Source organism: Vulpes vulpes, chromosome 6, assembly GCF_048418805.1.
Source record: "Vulpes vulpes isolate BD-2025 chromosome 6, VulVul3, whole genome shotgun sequence".
Taxonomy (NCBI): Eukaryota; Metazoa; Chordata; class Mammalia; order Carnivora; family Canidae; genus Vulpes; species Vulpes vulpes.
In genome coordinates this window covers 91,889,439-91,916,656 of record NC_132785.1, presented here as the reverse complement: position 1 = coordinate 91,916,656, position 27,218 = coordinate 91,889,439, and the positions used below count along the sequence as shown (strand labels likewise).

The 27,218-nt window shown below is 36.9% G+C and overlaps 1 protein-coding gene across 3 annotated transcripts in view; it reads left to right on the top strand.

Annotated features, from left to right (window-relative positions):
- Positions 1-25,962, top strand: part of GCH1 (GTP cyclohydrolase 1) — a 52,623-nt gene extending 26,661 nt beyond the window's left edge. The window contains exons 2-6 of one of the 3 annotated variants that reach the window (XM_026000657.2): positions 3,894-4,003; positions 8,582-8,637; positions 21,239-21,270; positions 22,574-22,658; positions 23,604-25,962. In XM_026000657.2, coding sequence (XP_025856442.2) covers positions 3,894-4,003; positions 8,582-8,637; positions 21,239-21,270; positions 22,574-22,658; positions 23,604-23,730 — 410 coding nt within the window. In that variant the 3' untranslated portion in view covers positions 23,731-25,962. Of the gene's footprint in view, positions 1-3,893; positions 4,004-8,581; positions 8,638-11,251; positions 11,448-21,238; positions 21,271-22,573; positions 22,659-23,603 lie in introns of those variants that run through there. The other 2 variants (XM_072761618.1, XM_072761619.1) reach the window with 2 other exon arrangements.
- Positions 25,963-27,218: the final 1,256 nt, after the last annotated feature.

Genomic DNA, 27,218 nt, shown 5'->3' with positions numbered 1-27,218 from the left:
TAAATAGGAACTTGGGTTCCTGTTATGGACCTGACGTACTGTACTTTGAGGAAGGGACTGAACACTTAAGAGATGGCTGTCCAGCAGGGTTATTTGTTGTCATTGTTTAATCATTAATGACACAAGAAAGGTATACTTTTACATTTCGCTTTGGGTGGAATTGTAATAGACAAACCTTTAACTTTTGGAGGCCCCTTCAGTTTCCTTTGTTGGTTATGACCACCAGTAGGAAATAGAATGCCATAAATCCTTGTTTCCAGGGTTACCTTCTTGCTGCTGATAACAGGCAGGAAATTAAAACAATCTGTGATAGTGTTTTGTTCTTATTAGCCACAGATGGTAGCTTTCAGATATGTTGGAGCAAAACATAAATAAATATAGCAGGGAAACTTCATTATTGAAGAAAAATGATTTGGCTAGGTCAAGTTTATAGTCTGGGTTCACTTTCATGAAATGGGGTATAGGCAACATAATATTGTTCCATTACCACCAAGCATTAAAACTTGTGGGGATCACTAGTTTTTTTCTTTTTGGTTTAATTTTCAGTATGTAAAAACATTTACAGGAGGTCAAAATCGACTGTGTGACAAATTATATTTAAAGATGTTTCACTTCTATCAATATCCCTTCTCTCCTGCTTTCCTAGTCCTTCGTGGGTAATCATTTTTATTAGCTTTTTGATTTATTCGTCTAGTGTTTCTTTGTGAAGATAAGTATATATATGTATATATACACATATATGTATATATGTTCATATCTCCCCTCGTCCACTTTCTTTACACAGAAGGTTGCATGTTATTCTACAGTCTTTGAGATTATTTTTAAAAGTTTGCTCCATTAAGGGATACTTTAAATTCGATAAAATACACCAATTTTATGTGTGCAATTTGAATTTTGATAAATACATGCGGTTGCACAGCCCCCAGTATAGTGAAGGTATAGACTCTTAACATTACTCTCAAAAATTTCGAAAGTTCCACCTTTTTGCAGCCAATCTTGTTTCCCACCCCTCTGGTCCCTGGTAAGCCATCTGTCTGTTCTCTCTGTTTATACTTCTCTTTCCTAGAATTTCACGTATAGTTTTTTGTATGTATGTATATGACTTCTTTCATGTTGTATGATCCTTTGGAGTTTCAGCCATATTAGTACCTGGATCAGTAGCTATTCTACTTTAATGCTGAGTAGTGCTCTATTGTTTATATATTCTGGTTGATAGACGTTGTCCTGTTTTGTTTCTTTTTATGTTTTTATTTTGAAATCATATTAGACTTACAGAATACTTACAGAGACAGAATAGAGAGTATCTATATACCCCTGCCCCAGCTTCCTTGCATGTTAACATCTCATACAGCCCATGGTACAGTTATCATTACTTAAGAAATTACTGTTGGGGGCACCTGGGTGGCTCAGTGGCTGAGCAGACGTCTCAGGTCATGATCCCGGAGTCCTGGTATTGAGTCCTACGTTGGGCTCCCTGCAGGAGCCTGCTTCTCCCTCTGTCTATGTCTCTGCTTCGGTCTCTCTGTCTCTCATGAATAAATAAATAAAATCTTAAAAACAAAAAATTACTATTGGTACAATACTATTAACTAAACTACAGACTTTACATCAATTTTGGTTTTTCCATTGCATTTAATTTTCAGGTTTCTTTAGTCTCCTCAAATCCATGAGAATTCTTCAGTCTTTTCATGTCTTTTTAAAAGAGTGCTTATTGAGGTATTTTGGAGAATGTCTCTCAGTTCGTCTAGTGATTAGACTACAGTTATACACTTTGGGGAGGACACTGCAGAGATGATATGCCCTTCTCATCATATTATACCAGGAACTATATGATATCAATATGTCTTATTACTGGTAAAGTTAATCTGGATCACTTGGTTAAAATAGTATTTACCAGGTTTCCTCACTGCAAGGTTACAATTTTTCCTTTTTTGTAGTCTGTCTCTTAGAAGCAAATTATTGCTTTTTAAATTCTGATGTGTATTTATTTGCATGGAACACATAGTTTAGCACTCTCTCAACATTACTTACAGTTATAGTAATAACAACAGCTACCACTTAGCCCATCTTCATACTTCTAATTTTTTTTTTAATTTTTTTTTATGATAGTCACACACACACACACACACACAGAGAGGCAGAGACATAGGCAGAGGGAGAAGCAGGCTCCATGCACCGGGAGCCCGATGTGGGATTCGATCCAAGGTCTCCAGGATCGCGCCCTGGGCCAAAGGCAGGCGCCAATCCGCTGTGCCACCCAGGGATCCCCCATCTTCATACTTCTAAACACAAATGGGTTATCTCATTTAATCCTCAGGATAACCCCAGAAAAATATAGACATTTTTTCATGCTCATTTTACGGCTTAGAAGATTGAGGCTCACAGAGTACTTTGCTGAAGGTCCAACAGCTAGTTCATGATGCACCCAGATGCTAACTTAGCCTAACTTGAGGATCAGCTTTCAACATGAGCCATATGGTTGTTGTCAGAGTTTAGAATGGGGATGCTCTCATTCTTTGCCAGATAAAACACATGAATGCTTCTTTTAGATAATTCTCTTTTGTTCTTTAAGAAGTAATTTTGTTTGTTTTATGTTCAGGAAGTTTTCTTATGTGCCTAAAGATTTTGATAAACTATGCATACGGTAATCTTACTTTAAAATCTTGGAGAAATCCAAGATACTTTGGGGAGCACTAAGGGTCTATTTTTGGACTTCTTTCAGAAATATGACTAAAGGTTAGGACAGAGTATTCAAAATAGAATGCTGATTTTGGAAAAGTATTTACTTCAAGAATGACACCGAGCCTTTTCTTCTCTGAATTTTATCAGCCTTTCCTACTGGGAGCATTGTGTTTGTCTGTGTGTCTAAACCCTGCATGTTCACTTTTGTTGACCACACTAATGACTTTTCCACTATACAATCAAATGTGTCTCTGAATAGCCTGACTCACGGGATGATAACAGTGGTTAAATGATGACTCAATATCTGTGAGCCTCTATTCTAGTAGCAACGGAGCCACTGAAGGTCAGGCTGTGTGGGTGGACGTTTGTACTTCTTCCCTGTGACTCACTCCGCAGCCTGCCTTTCTGAGGGGAAATAACTGTAGGTGGCTGCAAATCTCTATTCACCTCCTCCCTGCTCTGTCTCATCGTACTATGTAGATGGGTATCCCCAAATCCTTGAAATCACACAGCTTGGAGTCTTAAACATGTGCAGGCTGCCAAGATGTCCAGATAGCCATGCACTTTTTAAAAATAAAGCTTTTTTTGTTTCTAAATGTCTGCTGTATGTCTAGCCATATGTATCAGAGCCCAGAGGTCAAAAGCCAATGTGGACAGGCATATACATAAAAATTGGAGCATCTATTTCCTTAGGGAAGAGGCAACTGTTGAAGTCTGATGCTTGCATACAGTAACTACAAAATTTTGTGAGTACACAGTTATTTGGGGGAAAGATAACATATCAAGTTTACAAGTGTCTAGATCTGGCCTGAGATGTCAGATATGGTTTTCTACACATCCATTATAGAGAAAGTGTTAGGTACAAGAAAATGTAAGGAGAAAGTGAAAGCAACTCATTTCCATCAGCAGAAATAGCCATTCTTTTGTTTTGCATAATTTCTCTCTTTCTCCTTCTGTCATGCAGCAGACACATTTGTTTGTAATCCTGCATTTGTTATGTAATACTATATCATCAGGGTTTTTTCATCATTTAAAGAAGAAAGCTTTGCTAGTTTGGTAGGAGAAAAATAATGTGTTTTAATTTGCATTCCCTTATATTTTAGTTAGCATTAATGTTTTGTCTTTGTTGACTATCTCTAACCATGAAGATTGTTAGTGTTTCTACTCTATCTTTCTATAAAATTGTTACTAAAGCAAACCTCTGATTTCAGATGTCTTAAATGATGCTATATTTGATGAAGATCATGATGAGATGGTGATTGTGAAGGACATAGATATGTTTTCCATGTGTGAACATCATCTAGTTCCATTTGTTGGAAAGGTAAGGTTTTCCCTGTTTCCTAGTAATGTTAAAAAGCACAATAAAAGTTCTAAAATTAGGATTATTATATTTAAAATCATCACCTGCTAATTCCTAATATCCCAGATATATAGAATTACACATAAACATTTACTCTTTATCAATCTGACTAATCTAATAGCTCAAAACTAACAAAACAAAAACAAAGTAGCAGAAGGTCCTCAGGGCAAACATTTCAGAGTAAATAGCATCTTAATAGGTTAAAATAATGAGATTAAAGTTTCTTTTTTTTTTTTCTACGAAGTTGCTGCAGGCTCTGAAAACCTTTGCTCTTTATTTTGACTAAATAATGTTTGATCCCAGATACACTTTGGTATCATATGGCATGAGCAGCGATGATTGCAGAATTTATTGTGGCAGAGGTCATGGTATTAGTGGATTTAATTTATTTCCAACCTTTTCTGTATTAGGAAAAATGAGTCTAATGCAAGCTAGATAATGTTATCTAGCTTGTTTGACTTAAATGTGCCTTTGAAAACATGTGGATTCAGGACCAGGAGTAGTCCTGTCTTTCCCCTCCCCCTCATTATAATTTTATTCTATTTTGATTTTTCATTAATAGTGTTTAAACAGAAGACTTATAAGAAATAGTATTATGAATACCTATATACCCATCAGCTAAATTTAATGTGTTGACATTTGCTTCACATTTTTTTGTTAAAGTATTTTATTTTTTCACATTTTTGTAAAGTGAAATAGGGAAAATGCACAAATTATAAAGGTATTCCATACTACCTCACAGATCAAGAATTAGAACATTATTTCTATCCTGCAAGCTCACCTTGTACCCCTTTTTAATCACTAACCTGTCCTTTGTCCCCAAAGGTAACCAGTACGTCAATTTCAAGCACTAAGATTATTTCTGCTTGTTTTTCAATTTATAAATGGAAAGAATCTACAGCATGAAATCTTTTGTGTCTGGCTTTTTTTGTTCCACATTGTAAAAGTCATTGATGTTATTGTCTGTCACTGTAGCTTATTTTCATTGCTGTCTATTATTTCATTGTACAAACATATCAGTTTATTCTGTTCTTGGTAGATATTTACATTGTCCTCTTTCTCACTCTCTTCTTTTCCTATTACAAATGATACTGCTGTCAGCATTGTTTGGTACATATATGGATGCATTTCTATTAGGAATATACCTAGGAGTGGATCATAGGGTATATGCATGTCCAATTTAATAGATACTGATCTTTAGTTTTCCAGAGTGGTTGTACCACTTTACACTTCATATACTCTTAGGTGAGTCTCAGTCACTTTACAGCCTTGCCAACACTTGACACTTTCAATCTTTTTAAGCTTACTACTCTAATGTGTATGTAGTGGTCTCTCTCTTTTTTAAACCTTTTATTTTTTATTTTTTTTTTAGATTTTTATTTATTAATGAGAGATATAGAGAAGCAGAGACATAGGCAGAGGAAGAAGCAGGCTCCTTGCTGGCAGCCTGCAGGAGGCCTGATGTGGGACTCGACCCCAGAACCCCGGGATCACGACCTGAGCTGAAGGCAGACACTCAACCACTCAGCAATCTAGGCACCCAAACTTTTTATTATAGAAAATTTCAAACATATGTAAGAATATAAAGACTAGTATGATAAAGTTCTATGTTTCCTAAAACCAACTCCAACAGTTACTGATAAAAGACCAATCTTTTTTTTTTTTTTTAATGATAGTCACAGAGAGAGAGAGAGAGAGAGAGAGAGGCAGAGGGAGAAGCAGGCTCCATGCACCGGGAGCCCGACGTGGCCCGCTGCGCCACCCAGGGATCCCAAGACCAATCTTTTTATATATAAGTTCCCACTAGACTATTTTGGAGCAAATCCTAGTTATCATTTTATTTTTTCCATAATTTCTTTCAATATGTATATCTAAAAGATAAAGATTTTTAAAGAAATGTAACTCCGATTTGATTATCAGCATAAAAAGTTAGCAGTAAATTCTTCAATACATTAAAGAATATAAAGTATGTTATAAACAGCATGACTCTTAATCACTAATTATTAATACACCAATCTAAAATATTTTCTATAGGAAACTCTATAGGAGCACTACCATGAACAAAATTATCTATAGGAGCACTACCATGAACAAAATTAATAGTAATTCCTAAATAGTATCTAATAACTAACCCATATTTACATTTCTGCAGTTGCCTCAATTGTCTTACTCTTGGTTTTTAAATTTTTTTAATTTAAATTTCATTTAATTAGCCAACATATAGTAGTACATCATTAGTTTCAGATGTACAGTTCAGTAAATCATCAGTTGCACATAACACCCCATGTTCATTGCATTACATGCCCTCCTTTATGCCCATCACCCAGTTACCCCATCCCCTCACCCACCTCAGTTTTTTAAAATCATAATCCAAGGACACTTAGCTGGCTCAGTCAGCAGAGCATGTGACTCTTGATCTTGGAGTTGTAAGTTCAAGTTCCATGTTGGGTGTAGAGATTTCTTAAAAATTAAATCTTTAAAAAAGCAGACAACCCAGAATCCAAATAAGAGTCACACATTTGGGGTAGCCCGGGTAGCTCAGCGGTTTAGTGCCACCTCCAGCCCAGGGCCTGATCCTGGAGACTCGGGGTCAAGTCCCACGTCAGGCTCCCTACATGGAGCCTGCTTCTCCCTCTGCCTGTGTCTCTGCCTCTCTCTCTGTGTCTCTCATGAATAAATAAATAAAATCTTAAAAAAAAATGCTAGTTCATGGGGGTACTAAAGACTCCGTATTCCATCTCATTGGGAGGTGTGCACTGACTGGCAGTCCCACAATTAGTGATGCTGGCCACGTGACATTGGGCTGAGGTTTTTCAAGGAGGGAACCTTTGTGCTTATCTTATTACCTTTCATTGTAAGTGAGGAATTTAGGTCCGGAAAGCCTATGACTTGTCCAGGAGGACAGAGGGAGTTAGTGATTTGGCTGGAAATAGACCTAGGAACTTAATTGTGCTCACCCTCTCACCACTATATCCTATTACCTTCTGATGTGATTATCTCTGTGTTTGTGTTCTTGCTAACTTTTTAAAAACTACATTATTCAGTGATAATTTTCTAAAATCAACATTGAAATGACTTAAGACCTTCAGAAAGATAAAAAATAGTACAAACAATAAAAACGTTGTAGCTCTGCATATAAATATAAAATTTCAAGTGGTACAGAAAATCTTAGTTCATAGGAAAGTTTTAAATTCTATTTTTCTTTGAAATACCCAGTATTTTTATTTTATTTATTTATTTATTTATTTATTTATTTTTATTTTTAATTTAATTTAATTTAATTATTTTATTTTATTTTATTTATTTTAGTTTAGTTTAGTTTAGTTTAGTTTAGTTTAGTTTTTTGAAATACCCAGTATTTAGGTGCTACTTTACTTTCTCCTTCTGCTGACCAGGAAGGTGATGAATTGGTATTCTCAAACTCTCAAAGCATAGTGTTAAGAGATGAAAAATCACTAATTACTACTAGATCAGTTATTTACATGTATAGTAAATATTAATTAGGTGAACAAATGCAACAAATGCTGGCAAACCATGATGCAAATGAAATGTATCATTTCATATTAGGTTAATTGATTGCCTACACATGACCATTTACTTTATTAGCCTTTTTGTAGAACTAATGTTTTCTCATAATTAACACATGGTTCAGAGAGAGGTAACATGGACCTGGGAGATATTAGTGATTTTTAAGATTATAGAATTAGCTTGGCTTTATAGTAGGTTTATAAGAACTTAGGTGTAAAGGTCCAGGTCTTGACAACTCACATTTGTAGCTGTGTCCTTTATCTCCCATCAAGAAGGTAGTGTTCTCCAGCAGCTTAGAAAGGAGACCACCATGCATGACAAAGAGACCCTCTTTCTGTGCAATGAGGTGGGATTTTTTAAGGTGGAGTGACAATATTTATAGTTACAGTTTCAGCCATTTAAAGGAAGCTTTCCTGGGGTTCCTGAGTGGCTCAGTCAATTGAGCGTCCAACTCTTGATTTTGGCTCAGGTCATGATCTCATGGTTGCGGAGTCAAGCCCTGTGTCGGGCTCCATGCTCAGCATGGAGTCTGCTTAAGTTTCTCTCTCACCTTCTTCCATGCACTCCACCCCCATTCATTCACACACTCTTCTCTCTCTCAAAATACATAAATAAAAATCTTAAAAAAAATACAGGAAGCTTTCCTGGTTACATTTTAATGTTGCTACAGGATAATTTTCACTGTCTAGAGAGTGTGTTCCCTCAATAGAAGAAAGACTTTAAGAATTGTATCAAGAGTTTAACTTTACTAGGAAATACCATGACTGTATTTCAAATTTGTCATTTCATTAATAGTCATTCATATATATTTTCCTTTTACTGCACATATGTATTTTCTAAATGCTTTTGTAATTGCTTCATTTTCTAAGTCTTAAAGCTTCTAGATCTCTTAAAGACATGTTTTCATTGTGTTGAATTACATAATACATATCCTATATTACATTTCCTTATTTTGTTACAAAGAAGCATTGGATTTTCACTTACCTCATGATTTCTGTCTCTTCTTTGAAGGTCCATATTGGTTATCTTCCTAACAAGCAAGTCCTTGGCCTCAGCAAACTTGCAAGGTAAGTATGACTGTGTGGTGAATAGGAAAACAGATTTGTAGGACCAGCCCCTATATGGCAAGAATCTCACAGGGATGTTTTGATTGGTGTGGATCTAACTTGGAAGTCACATTGCAACTTAAAATTTATAGTTGCAGAGACAAATATATTTGGAGGAACAGAAACATAAATCCCTATCTTCTCACCCCTCACTGCCTTCCTCCCCTACCGTGCACACTTTTTCCACTGGCACATCCTTGAAGTCTTAGTGCATCACTTTCCTGTAAAGTCTTCCGTGACTGGAAAGGATTTGAGGATGTATTCAGTCCAGCCCCCATATTTAAGAGTGGTGTACCTAACAGGGGTAGGAAGAGGAAGCCTGCACAGAGATCTAATTACACTACACTGTTTTCAGACTTTAATCAAGCCACTGTTTAAGGTGTCAACCCTGTCTTCCACTGTACCTGGGTATTTCCAGGCATCTCTCTGGGATCCTGCAGGGCCATTCATTCACTTCTGATTTCTTTACCTCTGTAGACACAAGACTGTGTTGTACCTTTCTTGGCTTTCTCAGCAATATTCCAAAAATAATACTTGCTTTCCTATTTCTGTCTTTCCTACTACAGTCTTCTTTTCCATTCTTTATCCTGCAGGGTCATGCCTTTTAAAAAATTCCCTTGCTAGTATTTTGATTTGGGCTTTAGGAAGGAGAAGTAATATACAAGTATAGTCATCTGTGTTTAACTGGAAATCAACTTAAGGATCAGTGTTCATAAATCCCTGATAGGCTAAACCAGCAATATTATATCACCTCTTCCTAAATATTCTTTTTGTAATTTCTTTTTATGGGGTTTCCCTGGGTATGGGGAAATGCTAGGAGGTGTGTGTGTATGTGCATGTGTGTATGGGCATGTGTGTGCTGAGGGAGAATTAAGAACAAAATGAGGGAATAGGTGATGAACACACAGTCAAGAGCCCCTCCCCTCTTAAAATAAATCAAGCTAAATTTGGATAATTTGAGGTTATAGTGACTGTATCAAAATTGGAATAACTGAATCTTGTGACCCAAGTATCTATACTATGGCCCTGATGTGTTCCTGCTTCTTCTCCACTTAGACACTGGGATTCACCACAATCCTGAAATGTGGTCCATATCTTTTTCAATTTGGTGTTCAAATCTGTAAAAACCACCTTACCAATCTGACAGCTGCTCTCCACAGCTGTTCTTTTTACTTTGTTTTCACTTCTACTTTCTAACTCATTTCCTCTGGGGATTAAGGAGAAAGGAGGTGGAAGAGAGAAATTTAACTTTCCTAGTTTCTGACCTCATTCCTGCTCAGCACTTTGTCCACTAGACAGGGCTACCTGGTCCATGAAAATATGTTTTTATATCATAGCTGTAATTGCTTCACTGCTGTAAGGCTCTTAACACAAATCCAGAGATTCTTGCCACTTTCTAGTGATCTGTACCCAGTGGCAGTGCCAAGTGTGGCTGAAAAAGGGTATTGGTGGTGACGGGATTAAATAATCCTACTATACTTTCTATTAGCAACCCCCCTCCCTAATAACTTACTTATAACTCCCTTATATCAACTGTGAATGAAAGTGTCTTTACTAAAATTGGTTATTGTTACTGTTTTATAGATACAGTCTAAGTAAAATCAATGTGATTGCTGTGCAAACCTCGGTGCAGGCCCAGTCCCCTGGCATACTTCCTTCTGCAAGGTTGCCAACCTTATGCCTTTCCTATATAGAAATTCTGGCACTGCGGAGCTTTTAATAAACTGTCCATATGTGAAAGGTATGAAGTGGATAGTTTTCACATGATAAGCTTGGTAGGCCACATTAGGCCTTGGTCTTAATGTAAGTAGCCTTCTCTAGAAGACCACACTGTGTAGATCATGGGTAATACTTTATGGAAATGGATTCTTGAGTAATCCCATGAGATTTTGGAATAAATGGTAATTTAGGAGTGGAAAGGAATAATCTTTGTAACTTCCTTTCCTAGGGAAATAGAAAGGTCTCCAATAATTAAGCTTTTATGAAACAATACAAAGGAGTTGATTATTAGCATGGGGATTTGTCCTTATGCTAATAGGATTAAAGTTTAAAAATTGGAACACTAAACCAAAGAACAGTGTTTGTTACTTTCAGATATTTATAGGGAATTTGATTGAAGGATCTATTAAACAGAAAAGAAGGCTAAAATTTTACCCAACTGCTTATTTCTTATAAGAAGTAGGAATATTTAGGGAATGAAGAGTAATAAAGAAAGCTGAATGTCTTAGCAAAACTTCACGGCTCATATTAATCTTGTATGTGAAGTCTGTTATATGCTTGCCTTTAAATGAATGACCTTTCAGTGCTAGGGAAGTCAAATATCAAACAGTAAAGCCTTAAGTAATAAGAAAATGCCAGAAGTGAGTTGATATGGTTTAACTCTAGTAGAATTCTAGAGTAAATGTAGTTTGAATAGCAATTCCTTTTGTTGGGGTGCCTGGCTGGCTCAGTCAGAGGAACATGTGACTCTTGATCTCAGGGTCATGAGTTCAAGCCCCATGTTGGGTGTAGAGGTTACTTAAATAAATCTTTTTTTAAATTTTTTTAAAAGATTTTATTTATTTATTCATGATAGACATAGAGAGAGAGAGGCAGAGACACAAGCAGAGGGAGAAGCAGGCTCCATGCTGGGAGCCCAACGCGGGACTTGATTCCGGGACTCCAGGGTCACGCCCTGGGCCAAAGGCAGGCACTAAACTGCTGTGCCACCTAGGGATCCCCTACTTAAATAAATCTTAATAAAACAAAATAAAGTCGTAAAAGTCCTTTTGTTGCTGAAAATATATTTGAACACGTATTTATTTTCTTGCCTTAGAATAACTGAATGAACGTAATTAAATCTTGAGTGTAGAATTGAACTACCTTAGGGTAGCCATGGTCAATCTATTTATTGAGCATCTACTATGAAAGGGTACTGTGTCAGCTATGATGGCTGCTAGAGAGTAGTAGGACATAGCCACTGCCTTCAAAGAGGATGGACAGTTTGAAGCATCAGGGACCACAGAAATGCCAGGTTTGGAGCTCTGAGTTCAGAGGAGCCAAGGTGACTGAACTTGGGAGGGTTGAAGAGACCCAGAGGTGGAAGGCTGAGCAGAATTCAAAGTGGAAGAGAAATTCCTTTAGGTATAGTTAATGCGTAAACAAAGGCAAAAGGAGGGTAGGCACAAGGCATATTCCAGTGCATAGGGAGGAGATTAAATTGATAGAAATAAGAGATTTAGGCAGAGATGACTGCAAGATAGTTGGAAAGATAAGGTGGGCATTAGATAGATAGATATCTATCTATATCTATATATCTATATATCTATCTATATAGATATCTATATCTAATCACTAGGATTACATTGATAGATATAGATAGATAGATATAGCTCTTTAAAAATAGCAAAAAAAGCAAAAACGGGATTTCATACCCCATGTTCTGTACTACAACTTGTGTTTTTTGTTTTTCATTTTTAATTTTTTTTGACATTTTTAATTTTTTTAAAGTAATTCCAACATGGGGCTTGAATTTACATTGAGATGAGTTTCACGCTCTACAGACTGAGCCAGACAGGCACCCCTTGTTTATTTGTTTGTTTTTTTAAGTTAAAAAACTTTGAAATCCCTTGGACATCTTTTGGCCCTAAAAGTCTTAGTCCATTTTAATGGCTACATAGTATTTCTTTAATTGTTTAGTATAATTCATGAAGTCACTCTTTGATAGAAGTATAGTTTTCAATTTGAGACTATTGTAAAAAAAAATGATTTTGTGAGCATGTATATTGTAAATCACTAGGATTACATTGCTGGGTTCAGGGTAGCTGAATTTTTGATATTACTAAATTGCTGTCCAAAAACAAGGCATATCAATTTATACTCTAATAACAGATCAAAGGGTGTGTGTTTCTGCACTTTTGCTGACACTGATTTCATCACACTCTTCAATCTCTGCCAAACCGATAAATGGAAAAAGATACCTAATTGTTTTAATGTACATTTTTAAAACTTGCATTTCTTTAGTAGAATTTGAATCTTTATAGAAACCTCCTGCTTTTAGTTAGCTTTTGCTAATTTTTCCATTGGATTGCATGTCTTTTTATTACTGATTTGTATAAGCTCTTTGAATATTAAACCAGTTAGATCAGGTGCTGCAAATAATTTTTCCAGGCTTGTCATTTGTCTTCTGATTTTGTTTTATAAAATAATATTCCACAAAGAAGCTTTAAAACTTTTATGTAGTCATAAATTCATGTTTTGGGGTTATTTTGATGGCCTTATTTTTGTATTTAATCTTTGGTCCATCTGGAATGTATTTTGGTGTAAGGAGTGAGGAGGAGTCCATCCATTGCTGTTGTATTTTCATTGACATCCTGCAGCATCCCCACTTCCCTCCTGTTACCATGCTGCCTTCTTGCTATCCTTGCTGCCACTGTCTGTTGGGCTTTTCTTATGTTCTTTATGAATTATAAAACTCTGAACTCCCTGCCTTTAATCTCATAGCATCTTTAAATCTGCTCTCATACACTGCTAGGATGTACTTTCTAAAGTGTGGATTGGTGATGCTGCTCTTTTGTAGCTCCCCATAGCTTTTAGATAAAGTTCAAACTCCTTACTTTAGCTGACAAATCCCACTGTTATCCACCTCAACCTCCTTCTGCTTTTTGCTCTTTGCTCTAGCTGTAGTTGAGGATTTGCAGCCTGGTGACAAGTCTAGTTATATGAAGGCATCAAAATTACTGTTAAGATTTGCTATGGTTAAATTATTACCATTCACCTGCAAAGGATTCACTAGATTACTTTCCAAGTTGCCAGAGGAGGAAGAAGAGGAGAGAAAGCATAATGCAACACAGGAAACAGGACCTAGCACAGATTTTCTAAGACCAGTAAGTGGGCAATTCAGATAAGACGTTCACTGGGTTAAATCCAGTACTTAATCATGTCTCCTTTATTTAAAAAAAAATTACAGAAGTTAAAAATAGGAAAATTTATTAAAGGAGACAAGGCTGGGCCTTATATTGAGGAAGTTTGTATAATAAAAATGATCAAAAATAAATAAAAGTGATCATGAATTTTTTTTTTTGTCAAATGTATTCAAAACAGAAAACAGGAATTGGAATAAATGCATAGAGAAGCTGACAGGTCTGAAAGAAGTGAGTAGAACACTAATTACCTCTCAGTCTTTGATTGAGATGGACCAAAAGGTTATACAAAGTAGAGTGAAAGGATTTTGGTCAAAAGGCAAGCTTTAACTTAAAAAAAAATGAACAGGCTATTGTGTAAAAAAGAAAACTAGAAATTAATACAAAATTATTTTTAAAAATCAGTTTTTTAGAAGTTTAAGTTCTTTTAAGTTCCTTTGATATGATAGAAAATCATAATGATGCAAACACTGTATGTCAGTGTATGCAATTTGTATTTAAAAACTGCACTTTGAAATTAATATCAATCCTCTTCAAACTCCTCTAAAGAATAGAAGATGAGGGAGTACTTTCAAACTCATTTCTTGAGGCCAGCATTAAACCTGATATCAAAACAGAAAGAAAACTACAAGAAAGTTATAAGTCAGTATCCTTTTTGAACATAAATGCAGAAATTCTCGAAAAAATATTAGCAAACTGAATTCAACAGTGCATTAAAACGATCATACACTATGATCCAATGGAAATTATTCCAGGGATGCAAGGATGTTTCAACATATGCAAATCAATCAGTGATAAACCACATTAACAAAATGAAGGATAAAAATCACATGGTAGTCTCAACAGATGTAGAAAAACTTTTGGCAAAATTCCTATTCATGAGGAAAACTCTCAACAAACTGGATATAAAGGCAGTGTGCCTCAATATAATAAAAGCCATATGTGAAAAGCCCACAGCTAACATCATGTGATGAAAAGCTTTCAGCTAATATCAGGAGCAAGACAAGGACATCCTCTTTCACCACTTTCATTCAATGTAGCATCAGAAATATAGCCAGAGGGGATCCCTTGGTGGCTCAGCAGTTTGGCGCCTACCTTTGGCCCAGGGCGCCATCCTGGAGCCCCAGGATCGAGTCCCGCGTCGGGCTCCCAGCGTGGAGCCTGCTTCTCCCTTCCTCTTGTGTCTCTGCCTCTCTCTTTCTCTCTCTATATCTATCATGAATAAATAAATAAATAAATCTTAAAAAAAAAAAAAGAAATATAGCCAGAGCAGTTAGACAAGAAAAAGAAATGAAGCACTCAGATCAGAAAGGAAGAAGTAAATCTCTATGTATTTACAGATAATATGATATTATCTGTAGAAAACCCTAGGTGTGCCTGGGTGGCTCAGTCAGTCAAGTGTCTGCCTTTGGCTCAGGTCATGATCCCAGAGTCCTGGGATTGAGCCCCATGTTGGGCTCTCTGCTCAGTGGGGAGCCTGCTTCTCCTTCTCCCCTCCGTTCCCCCGGCTACTGTTCTCTCTCTCAAATAAATAAATATAATATTTTTTAAAACTCCTAAAGACTCCATCAAAAACCCATTAGAACTAATAAATTCAGTTAAGGGATACAAATTAATATGCAAAAATTAGTTGTGTTTCCATATATTAACAACAAACTGTTAGAGAAATTAAGAAAATAATCCTATTTACAGTTACACCAATACCTAGGAATAAATTTTACCAAAGAGGTTGAAAGATCTGTACACTGAAAACTACAAGGCATTAATGAGAGAAACTGAAGATGTAAATTGATAGATATCTGATGCTCTTAGATTAGAAGAATTAGTATTGTTTAAATGTCCATACTAAAGAAATCTATAGATTCATTGTAATCCCTCTCAAAATTCCAATGGTATTTTTCACAGAAATAGAAAAAAAAATCCTAAAATTTGTATGTAACCACAAAGGACCCCAAATAGTCAAAGCCATATTGAGAAAAAACAAAAAAGCTGGAGACTTCATACTTTCTGATTTCAAACTAAATTACAAAGCTATAATAATAAAAACAGAATGGCATTGGCATGTAAACAGATACATAGACCAATGAAACAAAATAGAGACCTCAGAAATAACCCCATGCATATATGGCCAATTAATTTATGACAAAGGAACAAAGGATAGGGAAAGAATAGTCTCTTCAATAAATGGTGTTGGGGGGTCACCTGGCTGGCTCAGTCAGTAGAGTGTGTGACTAAGCTGATATCATCAATGCTGAGGTTCAGGAGTTCAGGCCCCACATTAGGTATAGAGACTACTAAAATATATGTATAAACTTAGGGCACCTCAGTGACTCAGCTGGTTAAGCATCTGCTGTTGTTTCAGGTCATGATCCCAGGGTCCTGGGATCAAGCTCCACACTGGGCACCTGGCTCAGTGGGAAATCTACTCTCTCCCTCTCCCTCTGCCCCTACCCATTTGTATTCTCTCTCTCTCTCTCTCTCTCTCTCTCTCTCTCTCTATCTATCTCAAATTTAAAAATAAATAAACTTAAAAAATGGTATTGGGAAAACCGGATTCCCTTCTTATACTAGACACAAAAATCCACTCAAAAGGGATTGAACCTAAGGTCTAAAACCATAAAACTAGAAGGAAACATAAGGGGTAAGCTCCTTGACGTTGATCTTGGTGATAAATTTTTGGATTTAACACCAAACGTAAAAGCAACAAAATAAAAAACAAATGGAACTACATCAAACTAAAAAGCTTCTTCATAGCAAAGGAAACCATCAACAAAATGAAAAGGCAGCCTACAGAATGAGAAAAAATATTTGCAAATCACATATCTGGTAAGGGGTTAATGTGCAAAAAATACAAGAAACTCATACAACTCAATAGCAAAGAAACAATCCAATTAAAAAATGGGCAGAGGGACTGAATAGACATTTTTTCCAAAGATCTACAGATAGCCAACAGGTCCATGAAAGGGTGTTCAATTTCGCTAATCATTAGGGAAATGCAAGTCAAAACCACAGTGAGAATGTCTGTCACCTCACACTTATTAGAATGACTACAGTACTATAAAAAGGCAAGATACAAGTGCTGGCGAGGCTCTGAAAGAAAGGGAACTCTTGTACCCTGTTGGTGGAAATGTAAATTGGTGCAGCCCTATGGAAAACAGTATGGAGATTCCTCAAAAAATTAAAAATAGAATTGGTATATGATTCAGCAATCCTAATTCTGGGTATATATCTAAAGGAAGTGAAGACAGGATATTGAAGAGATATCTGTACCCCAATGTTCATTGTTCTTACTTGGTGGGGGGAGATAAAAAGATAAGTATGGAAGGTAATGGGTGTATTAATTAACCAAATGGGGGATTTTTTTCACAATGTATATATATATATATATTAGATCACAATGTACACTTTAAATATCTTTACAATCTTTATGTCAATTAAACCTTAGTAAAGTTGAAATTTTAAAAAACACGTGCTTTGGAGATAAATATATAGCCACAGATGCTTTCATTATTAAATAAGAAGGCCAACAAATAAACTAAGCATTCAATTTTTTTTAAAAGAAAAAGAGTTATCAAGCTTAATAGAAGAAATTGTAAAGAAGTAAGAAAAATAAAGTGATTAAATTAGAAAATTTTGAAAAGGACAGAAAACATAAATCCAAAAGATCATATATCATAGATTGCTTAGCAGTCTGATTGAGAGGAGAAATACACCTGGGAATGAGAGGTAATGAAAAATATGCTTTAGAAACTTTAAATCCTTATGAATAAGTTTTAAAAAAGATGGAGAGGAAAAAGAATGAACCAAGAGTTGGAAAGCCTGGCTAAATTAGTAACAATTGGAAAAAGTCAAATTAACATTGGAGTGGGGTGGGAGGGAAAGGGGTGGATGGTCAATTTAATAGACAACTTTCAAGTAACCACTAATGACAGGGTTGTATAAATTTTTCAAGAGAATGAAAAACCTGAAAAGCTACACAATTAATTTGATGAGGCTGCCTATCCCTGATAAAAGTCTAATAAAACTAGCATTTAAAGAGATGATAGATGAATCTCACATATGAATATAGTTGTAAAAATCCTAAATATAAAAAAACCTCCTATTTTAACAGGCACAAGTACTGTTTCCATTATGACCCAGGGAGATTTGCTCCAAGAATATAGAAATGGTTTAGATTAAAATTAAAGGGATCCCTGAGTGGCGCAGCGGTTTGGCGCCTGCCTTTGGCCCAGGGCGCGATCCTGGAGACCCGGGATCGAGTCCCACGTCGGGCTCCCGGTGCATGGAGCCTGCTTCTCCCTCTGCCTGTGTCTCTGCCTCTCTCTCTCTCTCTGTGTGTGACTATCATAAATAAATGAAAATTTAAAAAAAAAAATAAAAAATAAAATTAAGAACTACTGATTCTGGGAGTACGGTAAAGTAGATGGTAATGATATCCCTCCCAGTATAGCATACTAAGGTATGATGTGTATGTACATTTCAGACATTGGGAGAAATGTAAGGCAATTCCAGTGAGAATCCACAAGAACTAGCCAGCCCTGGAGTCAAAGCCAGGATTCTTTCCTCCCTATGCTACCCCAAATTGGGAGAGATATTACCTTTTAGCTTTGTTCTGGGGAGAGCAGGAAAAAGAATCCTAGCCATGTATTCACAGGGATTTGGGCTCAGAATTCACATCACATGTGGTCCTCAGAAAACCCAAGGCAATAATTTAATTAAAATGTTGCCAAGGAGGTAGTCTTTCAGCAAGTAACCAGTGCTCATTCTCTGATGCATTTTTATTTCAGCCTCATAGAATTCCCACAAATGATATTCCAAGCAGCATGAGTTCACCGAAAGTAAAAGAAAAGCCACCACGAGTCAGAGTCAGCTGAGACAAATGGTCAAAGGGGGCAGAGGCCAGAGCTAACAGATACAGAATATGCAATAAATATGTTAGAAAATAAGAATCCTGAGGGATGCCTGGGTGGCTCAGTCAGTTAATGTCCGACTTTTGATTTTGGCTCAGATCCTGATCTCAGAATCCTGGGATTGAGCCCCATGGTGAGCTCCATACCCAGGAGGGAGTCTGCTTGAGACTCTCCCTCCTCCCATAATTGCACACATGCTCGTGCTCTCTAAAAATAAATAAATTAAAAAAAAAAAAAGAATACTGAAGGTTTGGCAAAGGAGTACACTTTCAGAATTAAATTGGAAACGGGGGGGGGGGGCAAATAAAACTTCTAGGAAAAAAATGATATTTGCATTTGAAGCCCAATACACTCACATTAAATAGATTATAGGACACCTGGGTGGCTCAGGCAGTTGAGCATGGTTTCAGCTGAGGTCAGATCTCAGGGTCCTGGGATCAAGCCTTGCATCCAGCTCCACACAAAGTGGGGAGTCTGCTTGAGGATTCTCTCTCTCCCTTTGCCCCTCTCCCTACTCGTGCTCTCTCTCTCAAATAAATAAATAAATAAATAAACACATAAATAGCAACTTAGACACAGCTAAAAATAGTGAACTGGAAGAAAGTTCTGAAGAAATTACAGAACGTAACACAGAGACCTAGGTGGAAAATACAGGTGAAAATATGAGATGTGGAAGACTGAGGAGGTCTAATATGTCCTTAATTGAAATTCTTGGAGGTAACAGAGGCCATGGGGTAGATGTAGTATTAGAGAAGGTGATGGCTGAAGACATTTCTGGAGCACATGCAAAAAAAAAAAAATCAGTCTTCAGATTTAGGAACCTTAATGAATCCCAAATAGGACAAAAAATTTAAATCTCCACCTAGACACAACATAGAAAACCTCAGAGTACACATAGTGAAATATCATAAAAAACTGCTGTAGATAAAACATTACCTACAAGGTAATAGCAGTTAGATTGTCAATTGTTTGCCAATGGCAATATTAAGATGCAGATGAATATTAACATCATATTAGAATTCTGTTTTTGACAAATACCTCTTAACAAATTATGTTCAACAAAGAGGGCAAAATAAAGTTGTTTTTTTTTAATTCGGGGAAGCTATATGATTATCTTTAGTGCTGAGAAGACTAATTCAATGCCTACCACTTACTTAAAAATGAAAACCAAATAAACCAGAAATAAATTATAAACTCTTTGAGCATAGGGACCTGTTCATCACATAATCATATACATAGAAGGCACTCAATAACAATTTGCATAAATGGCCTTCCTTTGGTGCAAGAGTGGCTATCTACCAGATAGGCAGGTATCATGGATGATAGTAAAATGTTATAGGGATTCCCTATTAAAGTGTAGAGGAAAAAGTGGGTACCCAATATTGCCACTGTTGTCTAATGTTGTACCTAAAATTCTATTCGAGAGAAAGAAATGATGACTATAGAAGGAAAACATTACTAATTTTTAAATCAATGCCATTTCCTATTCATACAACAGAAATTAATCACCTGGAAAACTATGAGAAGTAATATAAAGAGATTTGACCCAGAAGAAATAAGACATATTTCCTATCCACGAGCTTGAGCAGCATCTTTCCTTAGGTTTTTGTTCAAAATTAAAAATATGTAATTATGTTGGTTCAGTGTTGTAAATATACTAGATACATGAAGAAGAATCTGAGTGGTTCCTTCCTTCATGTTAAGTGGTAAACAAGGTGGTGTACCTGTTACTGACTGTTAGCTATAATGGGTATAAAGGAATGGCTTTTCAATTTTATCTGAGCATCATAGTAGGGGGTGAGAAAGAGCCATAAAATGCCTCCTAGGTGAAGTGATCCTTAAATTCAGTCCAAATTCACAACTAAAGGCCAAATTTTAAAGAAAAGATCCTTAATGTGAATTGTTCTCCTCAAATAGGTAATTCATGTGGCCATCTTTATATTTCACAACTAGATTGAAAGATGGTCAAAGCAGAAAATCCATCACTTGACAGATTGTGTTATAAACCAAGATCAGGAAGCTTTTATTTTTGAGAGTTAATCATACTGAGTGCTTATATAGACCTAATTTATAAAGAGATGTCTGAAGAAGTCTGTTCAGTTCTAATCCGATTTCCCTAATAGGTTTAGTGTGTACAGTAGTTGACAATGGCCTGCTATTAATTAACAAATAGTCTTTTTATTTTTAACTTGAACTTTAAGCTCTGATTAAACAATATGATTAATTAGAACACTTGACACTTGGCCTAAAATTGATGACTTGGGAGCTCTAAAATCATTTGTGTTTTTCCTAAGAGAATATTCATATAATTCTCTATGTCTTTGGGGACATGGAAAGTACCATTTTGTGTCATGTTTGGTGGTGTCCTCGAGACCCTCCCTTCTTCTTTTTTTTTTTTTAATTTTTATTTATTTATGATAGTCACACAGAGAGAGAGAGAGGCAGAGATACAGGCAGAGGGAGAAGCAGGCTCCATGCAGGGAGCCCGACGTGGGATTTGATCCCGGGTCTCCAGGATCGCGCCCTGGGCCAAAGGCAGGCGCCAAACCGCTGCGCCACCCAGGGATCCCGAGACCCTCCCTTCTTCTTATTTCCATGTAGTTTTTGTATCTTTCCTCCTCTTAGAAGCATTAATCTCTTGCCCATACCCTATAATTGCTTCATTAGAGTCTTTTTGGTCTTTTGAGGAAGTCTTACCAATTCCACTTCAAACAAATTTATGTTTAACTAAAACAATTCTTTCTTTTCTAGGATTGTAGAAATCTATAGTAGACGATTACAAGGTAAGCTTTTAAACAGTTATTTACAGAAAAACTTTTTTTTTCTTAAGGAAAAAGTACTTTTTGTTTGTTTGTTTGTTTGTTTTTTAAAGATTTTATTTATTCATGAGAGACACACACAGAGAGAGAGGCAGAGACATAGGCAGAGGGAGAAGCAGGTCCCATGCAGGGAGCCCGACGCGGGACTTGATCCCGGGTCTCCAGGATCACACCCCAGGCTGCAGGCAGCGCTAAACTGCTGTGCCACTGGGGCTGCCCACTTTTTGGTTGTTCTTATCACAAGTGTAATACATATGACTTACCAGTCAAAACCTCATAGGAATATAACACAGAAAGGGGAAGTCTGCAGTGTTTCCAGCCTCCAGAAAAATCATTGTTGTATTTGCACATTCCTTCATATTTTGTGCATCTACCAACATTTTAAGATAAATTTATTATATTTTTTAAATGGACTCATATTGTATGTAATGGGCTTCACTTTTCCCCCCTATATTTTTCTTTCACTCAACAGATCAAACATTTTTTCCCACATGCATGTAACTACTTCATTCATTTTGCTGGCTCTTTAGCATTCCGTTACATGGCTGTGCTGTGGCTTGATTTAACCAATCCCTGCTCTAATAGATATTTGAAGATTTTGCCAGTTTTCAAATAGATGCAATGCTGCAGTGAACACTCAATATGTTTTCAAAGATGAGTTGTTTATTCAGCACAGAGACTGCATTGTTTAGATAGTTGGTTTTCAGCTTTACATACAATTCAACAATTGGATCATAGTGCCTTTGTTAATCCTGTTGCGAACAACTTATTCATTTGCATAGAGGTGCTTGTTACCAGCATTCTTTTGATCTTACTGCACACCTGAGAGTGTCTTTTTTTTTTTTTAAGATTTTATTTATTCATGAGAGACAGACAGGCAGAGACACAGACAGAGGGAGAAGCAGGCTCCATGCAGGGAGCCCGGTGTGGGACTCGATCCCGGGACTCCAGGATCACACCCTGGGCTGAAGGCAGGCACTAACCTGCTGAGCCACCCAGGGATCTCCTGACAGTTGTCATTCTTATCCATTCCCTGCACTGGTGCTGGACGCTCTTCAGTACTTGTTCTGCAGGTGAGGGCATTGAACAGCAGCCTCCTGTGGCCCAGGCAGCAGACAAAGCAAACCAGTAAAAGCTGGTGTGTCTTGGTTCTGAAGCCTCATGGAAGTCTGCCTTTTAAGATTTCAAATGTTCTAAAGACAACAAATATTCTAAACACAGTTGTTTGTGTCAGACTCTTAAATTGAGCTTCTCGTCACCCCCACAGTTCAAGAGCGCCTTACGAAACAGATTGCCGTAGCAATCACAGAAGCCTTGCGGCCTGCTGGAGTCGGGGTGGTAGTTGAAGCAACGTAAGTCCATATTTGCCTTAATAATGTCATTGTACACTGGAATGCTATCTATTTAGTGCTGCTCTGTTTTTATAGCACCAGGTGATGCCACATAATTGATACTGTCATGTTTTCTGTCTCTGACCTGAAGCTTTTTTACCTCTTTCATTTACTGTGTTGCTGATATAGGAACCAGAGTATGTATGGAGATTGGTTTTGTTTTGGTTTGGGTGGGTATTGTGGAGGTGTAAGGAGTCATCAGATTATAGGTAGTGGTTTGTGCAACCAGTAACATTTTATGTCTTCTCTTGAAATCTTCTTTAGCTCTTTGTTACTCCAAGCAGTCTTTTCCTAGTATTTTGTCAACTGTTTTAAAAAATGGTGCTAAAACTGGCTATTAAGGGCACTTGAAGACACTTCTTTAATTCTCATAATGAATTATGAGAATTGCACACATCTCATCTATTCTTCTGACATGGCCTGGGCTCTGTGCTGTGCATGCTGTCCAGCTTCACCAGTTGCTTAAGCTCACTGTGGTCACTGTTCTCTAGATTCTACATAGTAAGACCAGCATACTTCAGTATTTCTCCAAATCCCAAAGCTAACGTCGTGTTGCTTTAATCTTAAAGATGGAGCAAATGAAAATTCTGAATTTCCTTTTATCCAGAAGCTGTTTTATCTCTGTGGACCCCTTGTATTATTTTCACATAGGAAGAAAATTTCCTTTTTTTCCTCTTCTGCTAGGTGCATCAAAGATTCAAACATTGTTAAGAATAAGAGCTATATGACTAAGAAATGTAAATAAAAGTTCTAAGTTACTTTTGTCTAAGAAGTGATATTTTGGATCCAGTTGGTAGCTGTAAACTCAGTATAATCAGATTTAATTTTTTGGCCTGCTTTTTCCTTTAAAAACCAAACCAGCAACTGTCTATTCCTTTAAGCCATCTTTGTTGTCTTGTTTTGTAGACACATGTGTATGGTAATGCGAGGGGTACAGAAAATGAACAGCAAAACTGTGACCAGCACGATGTTGGGTGTGTTCCGGGAAGATCCAAAGACTCGGGAAGAGTTTCTAACTCTGATTAAGAGCTGAACTTCTGCATGTGTCATGTGGTTTGCAGGTTATACCACTAAGTAGCATTGTTTGTCTGGTCTTAATTGTACATTCCATTTTCAATTGTTACAGATGTGAACTTTATTCCTTGTTACTAGTTGTGTTTAATAATTATTTATAGCATATCAAATAAAAATAATTAATAAAGGGGTGAGCCCTCTACTTTCTTCTTGCCACCTTTTAGTGGTAACTTTCAAAGAAACTGCCCGTAGTGTAACTTACATGCACAAAACCACTGCCATTCACATAACCTTGAGGGTGCTGGAATAGAAGAAAAACTCAAGTATTTTGTTCAAATACTATGGTAATTGGGTTCATAAGCATAGGAATGTTGGGAATGGGGGGAAAAGCTATGGCCAATATACTGTGTTTTCCCCTCCCCAAACAAACATGGTATAGTGCTTAAAATATTTTTGTACAGTATGCAGTATTGCTCTGCAAACTCAAAGTCCAACAGGCTCCACTTTAATCACATTTATTAAACTGCCAGGGCACTTTATTTTTTATATATTTATTTTTTAACTATCCAATTGTAATAGTCACCAAAAGAAGGTGGTGGAATATCTATGTTTTTGATTTTGTGAGTTAAAAAGGCACATTTCTACTTTCTATTCTTTTTAAAATTCAAGTACGGGGACTTAGTTCCTATTGTGTATTCTCATGTCAACATACAGAGACTTAGATACTTAACTCTCTGTGCCTTGATGAGAATATCACGCTACTACTTATAGATACCTTTGCCTTTTTTTAAAAGCCATTATTTTATGAGACTTAAGTATTGACCCTGCAAATAAGTCATCCTCACAGTTTTGTCTTAGAAGTTTCTTACAAGCTTACTTTGTGTATTCCTTTTAGATGCCTCAAAATTTTTTTTAAATCTTACCAAATGTTTTTCTAAGTAGTATTTCCAGAAACTTTTAAGAATGTCCATCATTTTCAGGTCTGCAGAACCATATCTTCTGTGAAAATGAAAGCATGCAGAATGAACTAACTGTGGCATTGTGAGTGATATCCAGTGTTTCATGAAAGCCGCATTGTTGGTGTCTGTGAAAATGCACTGTGATTTTCTGGTATTACTGGAAAATATTGGAAGTCCCCATACTGGTTCCTTTTGTGGTCCGTGTGGGTCTTGTCTTCAGTGTAACTGTTCAAATGGTATATAGGTCTTTTTGTCCAGGAAGCTGTTGCCTTATTAATGACTACTTAAAATTTCCTCCATTGGGGCAGTGTGGGCCAAATTAAAACAACAAACAAAAACACCCAACTCCCGTGCAAAAACAAAACCACAGTCATTCCATGGGAAAGTCTCTTATCTGGTTGACATTGTGGTCTTCAAATTTATCCCATTACCTTAAGTAGAACTAACTACAGTGATTACTTTAACCTTGGTAGTCTTGTCTCTGCCACTTTGATGTCATTTGACTTATGATGGGACAAGGTGGCAGAAGTGCTGTTTTTTTTTTTTTAATCTTCTTTACTTCTATTTCCTATATTTTTCTATATTTGGAGCTTCTAAAGTACAGTGGTAATTCATTTTGAGTTCCTTTTAAAAATCTAATCTGACATAAACATTATCCTGCTTAATAGTTAGACATTTAGAAGTAGAATTAAACACTCAGCTAATGTTTGGTATTTTAAAGTAAAAACAGGGCAACCCGGGCAGCCCAGGTGGCTCAGCGGTTTAGCGCCGCCCCTTCAGCCCAGGGTGTGATCCTGGAGACCCGGGATCGAGTCCCATGTCGGGCTCCCTGCATGGAGCCTGCTTCTCCCTCTGCTTGTGTCTCTGCCTCTCTCTCTGTGTGTCTGTCATGAATAAATAAATAAAATCTTAAAAAAAAAAAAAGTAAAAACAGATGTGACTTGGAGGACCAAAGAAATTGTTAGCTATAAATTCATCTTTTTGAGGTCAATTGTATTTCCTTTTTAATGAGTCTGTGTTCTAACATTGTCTGGAAATGTTCTCATAAAAGTCTAATGTATCTACAGACTGTTGTCTTATTGGTAAATGTGAAGTAATAACTGTGTCTGTTTTACTCTAGTCTGTAGTACTTCAAAATTACCTTTTCATATCCACAGCCTTGAGTCCATTTGGGGGATTTTTAAGAATTTGATGCATTTAAGTATACTATTTAATAATTAAATTGTTTGAATTTTATGTGTGTATCTGTTCCTGAAGTTGGCTCTATTGAAGTTATTAAAGTGTTAAACTTAGTTTCTTGTGAAAGTAGTTTCTTTTTGAACCACTTGTGTAAATATACCAAAAAATTAGATTATTTTATTTGTATTCTCTTTTACCAAAGATACCCATCATAAGGGCTTCCCTCAGTCATCAAACTATTAGACTATAAATTCCAGTGGCAGTACAAATTAACCTTGGGGTCCTCCATCTTCCTTTGGTATTTGGTTTGGGTGTTACTGTCTTCACCCTCTGGCTGGTAAGGGAAGGGGAGGTTTGGGGTAAGAGTAAGGAATCTGAGTGCCGCTCATGTCTCTGTTGTTCTAAATCTAAGTTTAGGAAGCTGCAGCCTCCTGAGAGCTGGCGCTGTTTCCACATAGGAGCTATTGGAGAAGGAAGAGCAGGCTGGGGAAGAGAGCTGGGTGGTACAGGGAGTGGAAGGGTGTTTCCCTTCTTCTAGGGAAGAGCCCTGGACAAAATTCTGAGTCCATGCAAAGGTTTTGCTGCCTCTTTTCTTCTTGCCTGGTGACCTCATCATTCCTCCTTTGGGGTGTTCTTCTCCCCATTCTCTGCTCTACCTAGGCAGAGGCCCCTGCCCTCACTGTGTCAGTGTGCCCAGGTTTTGGGTCTCTGGAGTTGCCTGATGCTCCTTGAAGGACTTTGTAGACTGTTAGATAGTGAATCTAGTCACTCAAACTAGGAATGCCTGTCGAATACAACATTCCTAAAACCAAACTCCTGGGTGTCAGTAAAGCAATGAGCTGCTCAACGAAGCCCAAGTTGCTGCTCCTGAGTTTTTTCACTAAAGATTGGACAAGTTCCTTGTTTTGTCACTTAGTGGAAGAGCAGTTGCAAACACTAAAGGTTTTAGAGAATGTAATCCACGGAGAACATCTAAATTCACCATGAGAGGTCTGGGTCCTCTTGCTGATGGTGGGAAGAAGCAGTCTCATTAGATGAGTTCAAGGCCAAATATAGACACCCAATAGCCCTAACCCTCCCAGAGTCACTTGCTTTATTTTAGTCTTTATTATGGGAAAAAAACATATACAACAGTAGACAGTACATAATTAGCTGACCCCCCATGTACCTATCACCCAGCTTTAATAAGTCTCAATTCATGGCCATCTTTATTCCCTCATATCTCCCATCCCCACTGGATTATTACAAAGCAAATTCCAGATGATTTCATCCATAAAATATTTCAGGTTATCTAAATGGAGAGGAATCACATAAAAAAACCCATTCACTATCACACAAAAAATTAATGCTTTATTTATCAGATACCCAG